Source organism: Mesocricetus auratus, unplaced genomic scaffold (assembly GCF_017639785.1).
Source record: "Mesocricetus auratus isolate SY011 unplaced genomic scaffold, BCM_Maur_2.0 Super-Scaffold_4256, whole genome shotgun sequence".
Lineage (NCBI taxonomy): Eukaryota > Metazoa > Chordata > Mammalia > Rodentia > Cricetidae > Mesocricetus > Mesocricetus auratus.
In genome coordinates, this window is record NW_024429182.1 from 91,494,898 (window position 1) to 91,508,411 (window position 13,514).

At 45.8% G+C, this 13,514-nt stretch overlaps 1 protein-coding gene across 1 annotated transcript; it reads right to left on the reverse strand.

The window, feature by feature from the left end:
* Positions 1 to 489: 489 nt before the first annotated feature.
* On the reverse strand, positions 490 to 2,261 carry Rbmxl2 (RBMX like 2). The gene has a single exon (XM_040733359.1). The coding sequence runs from the start codon at positions 1,912 to 1,914 to the stop codon at positions 751 to 753; it is 1,164 nt and encodes a 387-aa protein (XP_040589293.1). The 5' UTR covers positions 1,915 to 2,261; the 3' UTR covers positions 490 to 750.
* Between the last annotated feature and the right edge of the window lie 11,253 nt (positions 2,262 to 13,514).

The window sequence follows — 13,514 nt, forward strand, 5'->3', positions numbered from 1 at the left end:
TGGCCAAATTTTTAATTTAGTATTCCATCGCTGTTCCAATCATGTAAATGCTATTTTGGGGAGTGAGGAGACAGGAGATTGTGCAGATCCCCAAAGAAAAGACAAAATCGGCAAAAACAGTCAAAAAAGTTAAAACAAAGACCAGTATCCATTTGCTTTAGACTCATTGAGCATTGAGCGAATGGCACCTTCTGTACACAGCATCTGGTCTAAGTGGGTTTGGTTGCTGTTTGGTTGGCTTTTAGTACTGGAAACAGAGATTCAGTTTGAAAGACACTTTGAAATCCAGTAGCAAACACCAATTCCCCCCAACTCTTTCTCCCCAAACCTCAGCTTGGTCTGAAGGGGCAGCATGATCCTTTCTCCACTTTAAGTGGGCAAGATTTCTGTGAAAACACCTTAGAACCGCTTGCCTCATTTATCAGGCAAATTTGGAAGGAAAGAAGCCTTTTATGAGAACTACTTTTGAACGACAAGGAAGACTACTACTCAGGTTCAAGTCATACTTTTAAACAGGAGCTTGTTGAAACGTTTAACAATTCCAAAATGAAATTAAACGAGCTTTAACTTTTTTTTTCCTCTCAAAAGCATAAAAATGCAGTGGAAGTTAACAGGGGGAGAAAAATCTTAAAACGGCAAAAATATAAGAAAAACAACTCTTCTTCGTACTACTAGTCCTTGGGTGAGTTCCCAGGAAAGCGATTCTTCTTTTCTTGACTTCGGACGTGAGTCCTGCTGCGCCTAGCGGGCTCAGTACCTGCTCCGACCTCCTCCTCGCTCCAGGCGGCTTCCCACTCGGCCTCCGCCCCTCGGGGGCGCCCGGCGGCCCGAGCGGCTGTAGGAGTCGCGCGGAGTCGGGCAGCTTCGTTCCACCGACGGCGGCAGCCCGCGCTCCGGCCTGCCCACGCGCTCGCGGCCACTCGAGTAGCGCTCGCTGCGGTAGCTGTCGCGGCCGCCGTAGCCGTCGGGCGAGCAGCCGCGGTAATCTTCGTAGCGGCCTCCACCGTAAGATGGCGGCGGGCCACGGGCAGGGCCGGCGCCGCGCGGGTCCCCGTAGCTGTCGAAGGGGTCTCGGTAGGAGCCTCCGCTAGGATGCTCGCCGCCGTAGTCGCGCTCGCGGCCCCCGTAGCCGTCGCGCTCGCAGTAGCCCCTGGAAGGGCATTCGTCGCGCGCGCTCGAGTGGCCGTAGTCGCGATAGGTGTAGTCGCGCGGCGAGGGCGCGAAGTCGCGCGGGTCCCGGGCGCTCGGGTAGTCGCGGCTCGAGTAGCTCTCCCGGGGCGAGTAGCCCTCGTCGCGCGGGCCCAGGTACGGGTCGCGGCGCGGCGGCGGCAGCTCCCGGCGCGAAGGGCCCCCGTAGCCGTCTCGCCCCCGCGAGCCCGCGGCCCGCCCGCGAATTCCCGCGCCGCTGCGCGCCGGGCCCGACGGCGCTGCTCTCTTGGGCGGGGGCCCGGCCCGGCGCGGCGGTGGCCCGCGCTTCAGCGGCATCGGGGCCCGCGAAGGTCGCAGGTCGAAATCCCCCGCGTAGCCGCCTTCGTCGGCCGACCCGCCCCGGGAGGGAGGGCGCCGCGGGCCTCCGCCGCGGGTGCCGCGCAGGCCCCTCGGACGGCCGCGGCTGCGGGGAGGCGGGGGCCCGCGCCGGCCGCTCTCGAACACCGGCTTGGTGGCCTGGGCCACCTTGATGGCCTTACCATCCAGGGACTTGCCATTCATGTCTCGGGCGGCGGCCTTGGCGTCCGCGGGGTTCTCGAAGGTGACGAACGCGAAGCCTCTGGACTTGGAGGTTTCCCGGTCCTTCATCAGGAGCACCTCGATGATGCGGCCATACTTGCCGAACGCCGCCTCCAGGGCTTTCTCGTCGGTTTCGAGGTTGAGACCTCCGATGAAGAGCTTCCCCGGACGGTCGGCTTCAACCATGACGGCGGTGGCGAGGGCTGTGCAGACGCAGACGACGTCGGACGGACAGCGAGGACGCGGCCGGCGAGACACTCGACACCTCTGCCGGTCGAGACCGCCTCCTACCGGTCGGGTGGCGCTGTGCGCAGGCGGGAGGGCGGAAGGGTGGACGGGACGGCCCCCTCAGCCACGGGCGGCTCCCGGCTGTGATTGGTCGGCAGCTGCGCACCTCAAGCGGGTGTCGCGGGGATGCGGAAACTGGTTTGGGGCCTCGGTTGCCTCCTCAGACGCCCACGGCTGGCCTCGGCTGCTTGTCTGAGGCTGGCTCGCAGAAGCGAGGCCGAACGAGAAGCCGTTAGGGGAAGGAGAAACACAGTTCCATTGCTCTTAATGAGAAGAATTCTAAGGCATTCCAAGCCTGGTTACCAAAACGCTTTTCAAAAACAAACAAAACCCTGGAAAGTGAAATTAGTAGTCGTTTAAAAGATTTAGAACGAAGTTTGTATGGAAAGTTTAGTAATAAGATGAGGGTTTGGCTTTTTTGTTTTTGCTTTTACCGGGAGGGGAAGGAGGTGTTGAGAGGGAGGATTTAGTCCTTTTCTTGTTTTTGACACATTCTGTTTTATTTACCTTAGTCTCATGTATTTACTAAAGTGGTATTCACATTTCTTCCTGTATTGTGTACCGTATTTTGTAGTACCCATGGTTATCTCATCTACTTTCCCCCATTTTTCTTACTTTTCTTATAGAATGATTTATCTTTATTTTTACTCAGCGGTGGAAAAAGTTTTGTTTTCTGTTCTTATTCTATTTTCTCTTAATGTTCTCTAAGTTTATAAACTTACTTTCCAAGTATTAAATTTATTGCTTAATCGTGTGTGTGTGTGTGTGTGTGTGTGTGTGTGTGTGTGTGTGTGTGTGTGTGTGTGTGGGCCGTCCAGGTAACCATGACTCCACACATCAAGATACCTAACACTCCCCTCACTGAAGCTCTCACGTCTGCTCCTGTCACGACAGTGACTTCCTTCCTCAAAACTGGGGTCACTATTTTTTCATCTACCACACGTGAATTTTGCCCACGGCTGCGTGGTGGTTTGAATGAGAATGGCCCTATAGAATCATGTATGCTTACTTGCCAGGGAGTGGAACTGTTTGAGAATGATTAGAAAGTGTGGCCTTTGGGAAGAAGTTTGGAACAGTTGTGTCACTGGGCATGAGCTTTAAGGCCCAGTCTTTCTTAGTTGCTCTTTGATACACTTCTCTGCCAATGCAGCAATCCATTGGGCCGAATCAAACCGAATTAGAAAAAGCCCACGTTTAATGGATACAATGCTCCTGGATGGCCTTCCAGTTCCCCAGAGAGGAGTTGGGAAAGGAAGACCGAAGAAAAACCATGAGTGTTTTCTGAGAGACATTTTAAATTCCCTCTGGGAGTGGTCTTGAGCATCTCTGGGGGAGGGGCCATCATTTGGCCAGCTTTCTGAGATGCAGCAGGGTTTGGAGGGAGACAGGGGAGGAGGGAACGTCCACCATAACATCCCAGACCCTTTGAGTGTATGAATGCCAGGGTCTAGGGTGACACTTCCAACATAACAACCCTAAGAATCCGAATGTAGCTGTCACCTAATTCTCCAGCACCATGCCTGTCTGCTGCCACCACATGTCTCACCTTAATTATAAAGGACTAACCCTTAGAAGCTATAAGCAAGCCCCTAATTAAATGCTTTCTTATATAAGTTTCCTTGGTCATGGTGTCACAACAGAATGGTACCTAAGACAGCTGGGTTTATGCTAACCATATAAATGCTGGCGGGGACCTGGATGGCTTTAGCGTGAAAGCTGACCAAAAGCTGACCACTTAACCAACCCAGTGATAAGAATGTGAGAACTTCTGTGCTTCTGGGGAGTAAGAAGGGACCAGGACTGACCTACTTCTAGACTTAACTCATGCCAGGGAAAGAAGAGAACCCTGTGTGCCTGGAACTTTGGCTTTCTTTTGTCCTAAGGCTCCTCTTAGGTAGACTAGTTGGGTGTCTCATTAGCTCCAGAGAGGTCATTGTAATTCAATAGACTTTACTAGAAGTTTAGTAAAAAGAAGAGAAAGCCAACTAACTGATCCTATTAAGGCCAAAGTGGCCAAGGGTATAGCCTAGCCTAGAAGGCTGTGAAAGAAAGAGGAGGCTCTTTTCCACTAATGGCATCATGCGACACCATCTTCTAATGGTACAGAACTGGCTTTATTTCTACCTCAAGACTGTACTCAAAATTTAAAAATCAAAACCTACCCATTCTGCTTCAAGAACACTGGTTCAGGAGTTGGACTCAAATGGCCAAGCAGCTAAGAGAAAGATGAACTAATGACCAGATTTGAGTCCTAGAACCATTGAATTTTCAAGAGTCATCAAGGTCTAATGATTGTTCAAGGGGGAAGCACATATCTAAGTTTAAACTATGTCAATTGAGCTCAATTAGAAGCATAAGTGAAAACCATTTTTGTGTTATTCAGAACTGTGCAATGCCAGTGTGGCGCTTGCCACCAAGCAGCTCAGAAAGACTAGAAACTACCTACCTGCCCCCAGCCCTGCCCCAGGCAAGCTCTGTTGTGTTAATGGACCTGCCACCAGGCAGCTCAGACACAAGCAAAGCTCCAAAACAGGTCTTGATATGCTAATGAACTAACCCCAAGGTGATGTTGACATGTTAGTACAGCCACAGCCAATTGAAATGATAGAAAATTTGGAACTTTTAAATTGACCCCTAGGATCACATCTCCATGTTCCCCAAACATGGTTTCCTGTTTTCTGTGTTGATACCCATTGGTAAGGAGCCTTAGAGACTGGCTGCTGTGTGTGAGCCTGACTTTGGTGACACTTGAACTTGCAGCGCCATTGCTGAGTTCACAAATGCTGGTTGGTCAGCATTAGTCACTGGCTGACATTCTCAGTGACCTTCTGGGAATCCACCAGTGCCATCCTCCCAGGCTGCCACAGCTGGAAGATTCACAGTAGACATGGGTTGAGACTGCCAAGCCTCCTTCATTGGAGAAGATCCCTGCAATAGTGTTTTCTGCCCAACTAACTGTTCCCAGCTTGGTGATGAGATGTCTGCTTAACTTTGGTTTTGGTTTTGGTTTCTTGAGACAGGGTTTCTCTGTGTAGCTATGGAGCCTCTTCTGACACTCGCTTTGTAGACCAGGCTGGCCTCAAACTCACAGAGATCCACCTGCCTCTGCCTCCAGAATGCTGCGATCAGAGGTGTGTGCCACCACTGCCCAGCTCATGTTTAACATCTTGTTAGCATGATATTATCAGGAGTGTTTTTATGAATAAGACAAACATATTCAAAAGACAAATCTTGTATGAACGGCCTAATTGCCCAGCGCCATATATATTTATGTACATGTATATGTCTTTACTGTGCTGCAGTAGGAATATGGAACTGAAAGAATGTGTTCTTGCTTAGTGGGCTTACCAAGAAGGCTTTTTTACCTTAGAACTGACTTTGGAAAAGTGTAAAATAATGCTAGATCATAATGTATGGATAGTGTCTTATACATAGAACTCAGTTGGCCAGTTGTATAGTTATAGTTAGTCGTTCTAAGGCTATTAGATAGCATCCTGCTTGGAGAGCCATCACTGTGTTTAAAGAAAGGAAAAACAGGTCTGGGTTGTGGCAGTTTGAATGAAAATGGCCCCCATATGTTCACTGGGAGTGACACTATTGGAAGGTGTGGCCTTGTTGGAGGAAGTGTATCTCTGGTGGTGAGCTTTCAAACCAGACCTAGTGGCTCATACTCTCTTCCTGCTGCCTGCTGATCCCAATATAGAACTCTTGGTTCCTTCTCCAGCACTGTTTTCTGCCTGCATGCCACCGTGCTTCCCACCAATGCTGACCGTGGACTAAACTTCAGAACTGTAAGCCAACCCCAATTAAATGCTTTCCTTTGTAAGAGTTGCTGTGGTCATGGTGTCTCATCATAGCAATAAAATCCAATGAAGACAAGGTGTCCAAATAAAGTGCTGTTTCCCTAGCAGCCATGGAAGAATTTTAACAATGGTACAAACTTGTATCCGTGGGTTTTTTACTGATACCATGATGCTAGTCAATAGCCAGGCTACATGGTTATGTAGAGGAACAATAAAAACCCAGCCTTGTACGAATGAACTTTGGGAGCCCATTCCACATGGAGGGATGCTCTCTCAGCCTGGACACATGGAGGAGGGCCTAGATCCTGCCCTGGATGAAATGACACACTCTGGAGATCCTCCATGGAGGGTCGCACCCTCGCTGGGGAATGGTGTGGGGATTGGGTGGGGGGCTGGAGGGATTGGTGGAGGGGCAAGAGAGGAGGGGTGGGAGAGGGAGCTGGGATTGATATATGAAGCAAGCATGTTTCTAATTTAAATAAAAAATATATTGAAAAAAAACCCTGGCCTTTAGGGGACACCTTTAAGAGAAACATCACCATGGGAAGTTTGAAGGTACATTAAAATAAAGCATGTTGAGGAACTTACATGGGAGCCAGGTACAATGGTACAGACCTTAGTCTCTATTTGGGAGGTGGAGGGTGGCGAATCATTTGAGCCTAGGAATCTGAAATCAGCCAGGGCAACCTTACCTCAAAGCAGGCAGTATGGGGGGTGGGGTGGCAAAAATACTTGTAGCTTCAGAAAGTGGCTAGAATCTACCAATGGATATAACTATACACTTGTTTGAAATCTGATCTGAACTCCCAAATGAGTGGAGATTATGTTACAGGGAGCTCACCAGAGAGGACCATGCAGGCATAGTTTATAGCCAATTGGAAGTCTTTATTCCAATCAGTTGGGACTACATTCAGGTATTTAGGACCTAAGTGTAGTCCTGAGCATTTAGAGCAAGGAGTTTTTAAAGGCAAAAACCTAATACTGGTATCTCATTTTCCTGCTGCCACCAGGGGAGGTTTTGTATAAGCAAGTAGTTTAACAGATACAAAGACAGCAGTTAGCCAGAGAAGGAGGTTTGTACAGGCAGGCAGTTTAACAGAATCTAAGGTAACTGAGCTGGGGCATCTTGAACTAGGGTTCCTAAAATAGAGTTGGGTAATTTTTCTTGTAAGTCTCCATCAAGGAGATCAAATTAATTTCTATTTACACCTGAAATGGCCCCAGCAGAATACAAGATGGAAGAACATCTGCACTGTCTTACCCTGTCATAATTACAGTAACTCAGATATTGGAGAAAGCTAGATCCTCTCATCTTGTATTGCTGAGGTATAAATCACTGCTAAAGACTCTTCTGTCAGTAGAAGAGACAGAGCTTCCTCATGGCTCTATGCCACATTCCTTGCAAGGAGTCAGACTACATAGCTTGTAGTAGGACTGATTTGGCCAGAAGTGTTTTTTTGTTTTGTTTTTTTTTGTTTTGTTTTTTTTTACAAGACAGGGTTTCTCTGTATTGTTTTGGAGGTTGTCGGTCCAGCCCGGCCTCGAACTCACAGAGATCCGACTGCCTCTGCCTCCTGAGTGCTGGGATTAAAGGCGTGCGCCACCATCACCCAGCAGAAGTGTTTTTTTTTCTTCTTGTTTGAGGTTGAATCTAGAGCCTCACACATGCTCAGCAGTGTCTCTAACACTAAACTCTATTCCTGACCTCTACCAATTTGTGTTGACAGAAAAAGATGCTACGGAAAAACTGAAACATAAGACGATAAAGCAATGAGGACCTTCAAACTGCATCTCTTCAATCAGGGAACATGCTTACTTCACATCGTTTCAACAATGAACAGAGAGGTGCTCTTTTAGGAGTAACAGTTTAATGGAGATTACAAACGGGCACTCCAAATGTGTGTCAAGTGGAAGATAAGGAGACGAAGAGCTGACTCACACCTGTATATAACATGAAAAATAAATGGCCCAGAGACTGATATTGGGGTTCAAACTTCAAGCTGACTATCAGAAAAGCAAAGCAGCTGGTCACTAGCGTCTTACCTCTACCTCAGACTGAAAGGGCTGATCCAGTCTCCATGCACTCTCACCAAGCCTCAGACTGTAATCTCTCCTCAGCATCACTGGAGAATGAATGCCTTCTGCTGAATACTTGCTCCTGTCTTTTGTATCTCTCAAGTGCTTGGATTAAAGGTATGAGCTGTAATTCTCTTTTAGACTGATTCAATCTCGTGTAGATCTGGGTGGACTTGGACTCACAGAGATCCATCTATCTCTTAATCCTCTTCTTATTTACACCCTTTAAGGAGTGTGCATCCAAGTTCTCTGATTTCTACGAGGGACTAGTGTGACAGGATAACCTTAACATCAATGCCCTTTGATGTTAGCTCTTTGCCCAGGTGAGAAATCTGTCTGCAATGTAATAGTGGGGTGCCTGTTGGTATCTATGAGATGGGGAGAGCTGCTGGAAAGCAGAGGCTAGATTCTAACATTATTCTTATAGGTTCTAGGATGGAGAAAACCTGTAGTATCCTACCATCCTGAGAGGTTTGGAGCAAGAGATCATATCTTTATTTAACTGTACCTGAAACCAGATAGGATGAAGCCATCTGCTTCTGGGGCCACCCACAGGGTCAAGTGTAAACCTGTAAACTGGAGTGGGTACAGATTCTTTCACCAGCTGCACTGGTCCCAGCATCCCAAGAGGAAACTCTAGTAAACTTGAGGGTACAGAAGCCCCAAGGTGAGGAAAGAAATGTACTCACTATCAAAGAACAAAGGCAACATTTCAACATTACTCAAGAAAGAGTAATCATCACCATCCCCCCCCAAAATAGAAAAAAAGAGTGTGTGTGGGGCTCTGTAACAGGCTGTGTACTGACTGGAAAAATTCAAGAACACACAAATAACCTGAAGAGTTATTCCTGGGTTGAAAGGGCCAGACAGTTAAAACTCCATGCTTCCAATTCCTTCTGGGACTGAGCTCTGTCCCAACCATCTATACATGAGAGCAGTGTGGCCCTTTCTGTGCCCAAATTCACTGACACCAAAGAGAGCGGCCCTTCCTATATTTAAAACTTAATTTTTGAAGTTGTAAAATGCCCACAACACATTCTCATCCATTTTAGGTATACAGTCCAGTAAGGTAAAACACATTCACATTGTGTGTACTTTTTGATAACTCTACCTTGCAAAATGAAAATCTGTCAAACAACTTCAGACCCTTAGCCTCTGTCAACTCCATTTTACATTAATACATGTAACTACTGAACACTAATGGAAACTCGTTTAATGTTTCCCTAGTTCTTATACATTTGTGTTATGTCAGCGAACAACACACATCTGCGTTTGAGGAGTCAAATCTGCCTGCCTTTAGGAAGGTGGCTTCAGACTGTTTTCAGTGGCAAGTTGCCCTTTAAAACTCCTGAGAAGGAAAACTGCAAGCGCTGTCCAGGGTCCTGCTCTCTCTGGCAGTTGAAACCCGTTTGGGGCCACCTGCTCCTTAAGGACATCCCCATGCTTTCAAAGCGCTTTCTCTGAGTCAGGAGACTCAAAGTTGCACTCAGCAGACCCACCAGTCACTGGCTCTCTCCCCTCTCCCCTGCACACTTGCTCTCTGCTTCCCTCAGGCAAGAGCTGCTGTTTCTTAAAGACTTGTGCGCTTCTCCTCCACAGGCCCCACCCTTCAGGTCCTGTCCTCCTCGGCCCCACTCATCAGGCTGCAGCGCCCCTCCTCCCCCCAGCAGGAAGGCTCTCTACAAGCCTTACCCTCCAGTCTCAACTTCTACAGGGCAGCTTAAACTGCTCCAATTTGCAGACACAGACGCCTTGCAGTACTCTCAGATCCAGGTTCCAGTCACCGTTGTCAAGTGACCTCCAGCACTTTTCCATCAATGCTTAGCTGTGCCCTTCCTGAATTCTCATCTGCCATGTCACGAGTTATTAAGACAGGGTCTCATCATGTAACTTTTTTTCTGAGACTGGGTTTTTCTGTGTAACAGTGCGGGTCATTCTGAACTCACTCTGTAGACCAGACAGGCCTTGAACTCAGATCCACTTGCCTCTGACTCTCAGATGCTGCAATTAAAGGCTGGCACCATCACCCACCTAGATCATGTAACTCTTGCTGGCCAGGAACTCATTCAGAACCAGGCTAAAATTGAACCCAGAGAGCCATGTTAGCAAGTGTTTAGGATTAAAGTAGTGCATCACCACCCCTGGCTCCAAATCACTAAATGGTTGGCTTTTTTCTTTTTCTTTTTTCCACACAGTTTTGGGTGGTTTGTCCTACAGCTTTATTAAATAACCCTAACAATCTTTCACAGGTAACCATTGTATCATTTTATCAAGTGAATCATTTTAGTTTTAACCCCAAAAGCCTTATGTTCTCTTAAAATTAAGCCTCCTTTTTGTAACAGGAGGTTATAGAGTACTACTGAAACTAGTTATTTTCAACTACTGAGAAGTTACCTAAGATGCTCACTCCTATGGAGCCTCACCCCAATATTCTTTTTCATTTGAATCTGGTATGGAGTTTAGAAATCTACATTTAAAGATAGATACAAGTGTACTCAGCCCACATTTGGATGCTGTTCTAATAGGACAATCTAGAGCACAGCTATGAACTAAGCCAGGGCTTTAAATCTTCTCTAGTGCTGTTCTGGATAGTTTTATGTTAAGTTCTCCCCCACTCAGTAATTGATGGGAGAAAGTCCAGTGCATTGTGGATGGTGCCATCTTTGGTGGTTCTACAAAAAAAGCAGGCTGAGCAAGCCATGTTGAACCAAGTCAGTAAGGAAAACCCCTCCTTGGCCTCTGGATTAAGCCTCTGCCTCCAGATCCCTGCCCCGTGTGAACTCCTGCCCTGACAGCTTTTGATGATGAGCTACTATAAATCCTTTTCTCCCCGAGTTGCTTTTTGTCATGGTGTTTCATCCCAGCAATACTAATCCTAAATAATCATCAAGTTCCACATTCATACAAGGACATCTGTTCACCTATGTTCATAGCAGCATTATTTGTTCCAGCAATCTGCACGAGGCTCTTTCCCTTCCTTTTAACAAAGTCCTCCTTGCTAAATTTCTGTAAAAGCTACTCAGGATTTCTCAGATTCCATTGGGAAATACAGAGCACCCGCATAGGAACTGTGTTTGGTGGTACACCTGTGCTACCTGCTGGCCAAGCATAGTTATTGCAGGTAAAAATCAGATCCCATGCAGGTCTGCCAGGTCCTCTAGCACAAGGTAATAATGAGATTGATTGTTTATTAATAGGAAATGTACTAGAAGCTTCAGAATTTCATGAAAAACACCATGTTAATAACAAAGGCTTAAGGAAGGATTTTTCTATCACTTGCCACAAGCCACAAGCCAAGGAAATAAGAAATTGTCCCACCTGTTCATTCTATAATGAAACTCCATTACCAGCAGACAGTAATCCCAAAAGTATTCATAGAAATGAAATTTGGCAAATGGATGTGTTTCACTTTCCAGAATTTAGGAGCTTAAAATATATGCACCATACCACAGATAGATTTTTCAGGGTTCCAATGGGCTACTGCTCTTAGCTCTGAAAATGCTGATTCTGTTATCACACACCTCTTAGAGGTGAGGGCTGTTATGGGTATACCTGCACAAATAAAAACTGACAATGCTCCAGCATATGTCTCCAGCAAATTGGAACAGTTTTTCAAATATTATAACATAAAACATGTAACTGGTATACCTTACAATCCTACAGGACAAGCAGTGGTTGAGAGATCTAACCAAAACTTAAAAGAAATGCTCAGTAAACAGCCAGGGGGAACAAAGACCCCCAAACACAGATTACATAATGCTTTACTAACATTAAATTTTCTTAATGCTAATGAGAAAGGACAAACAGCCGCAGAAAGACCCTGGACTACAGAAAACACTTATGAACTAAATCACCAGTGTATTTCAAGGATGTTATGACCTAAGTTTGGAAACCAGGATAACAGTTATGCTGGGGAAGGGATTTTGCCTTTGTTTTTGCAGGAGAAGAAAAGCTTTGGATTCCATCAAAATTGATCAAGATTCAATCTGAACAGGAGAAACCTCGGGAGGATGAAAGATGACAGCTCATCCACAATGTCATAGTCTATGATGTGTAAGGAGACCTCACAAAAGGAAAGGGAAGTGTTTTGTTTTTTGCCTTCTCAGGAAAAACTCATCTCCAAACAGCGAGAAGATACTGAACGTGTGGACACCTAGAGAGGATGGCTACCCAAAGAATCATCAAACAAAGAAGAATCTAATGTTCGGCATCAATGTCTAATTCTCTTAACTTTGTGCTTATAATGTCTGTTTCTCTTTACTTCCTAATACTCTTTTGTTCCCAATTCACTTAAACCAACACTGACTTTGGAGTTGGATTTGGCTCTCATCCTCTAAATTCAAGCATGTTAAAATAAAATTCAGAATTTCTGTATTATATCAAGGAGCCAATTGATGTAAGACAGAAGAAAACAAAATCTAAGGACTGCCATCTGTTTATACTCGGTTCTTCTTTAAAAATCTAATTTCCCTCATATTTACTATCTGCCTTATCATTGCCTTTCCTGGTATGCATGATTATAAAAGTTGAAATTTCTCTGTTGACATAATGTTTGAGTTTTCCACAGAGAACAAAGAATTTCCTAACAGCAGTCTTCAAACACTGTGGAAAGAAAACGGGGCCCCACTTCAACGCCACCTGATCCGACTTGATACATCTGAACTGACAAGCACCACCCTGAAACCAGTTTGGGACTACATCAATCTAGACAACTCCAGATTAATTAACTGATATGGTGCCCCTTCTACACTCTGGCCAGAGCCTCAGACAAGAGTTTCAATCAAGATTAGAACTTCAGTCAAGAATTTCAATCAAGCATCTCCTGTCAAACAGAGATTGCGTACAAATGTCATAGCTAGTCCACTTGAGACTTTCACTACACTAACATTTTCTTTCTACAGGATCCCATGCATGTCATAGTCCCATTATAGCAAGAATTCTGAGAATACTATGCCCCCTTTCCCTATTGTTAAACATTACACCTGTTAGAGTTAGTTTTCAATTATTTAGGGTTGGGATTGGAAGATGTTCAGATTTTGACATCTCTTTCAGGTAAGTTTAGGGTTTAGATGGGATAGATATGCTTAGGATAGGATATAGGTAGATTATAATTCGTTTGTCATCTATGTATATATGCTTTATGTTTAAGACATTTTGTATATTGACACAAGTTAGTTTTGTTTTAAGTCTAAATCTTTTTAGACTAAAAGGGGAATTTTGGGAAAGATCTATGTACCTGTAGTGCTGACCACGCCCATTTGGGTTTGGTCACAGGTACGTAGAACGTACAGGGGATAAAAGAGCTAGGGGGAGGAGATGCTTTCTCTTTGGGTTCTGGTTGTGGCCTGGAGAGAAGCATGCAGACCTTTGGTTCTTGGCTTTCTTGGCTTCTCACATAAGTGATTTCTCCCTCAATAAAATATCATAGGACATCCCTATTTTGTGTAGCTTAGTATTTCTGCATTATACAAGGATGATCCCAGCTAACAATGTAAGCAATAGTGGAATAGGCTCTTCCCCTATAATGAGATTGATGACTACCTTATATGCCATCCTAGAGCCTTCGTCCAATAGCTGATGGAAGCAGAAGCAGACATCCACAGCTGGGCCCTGAGCTGA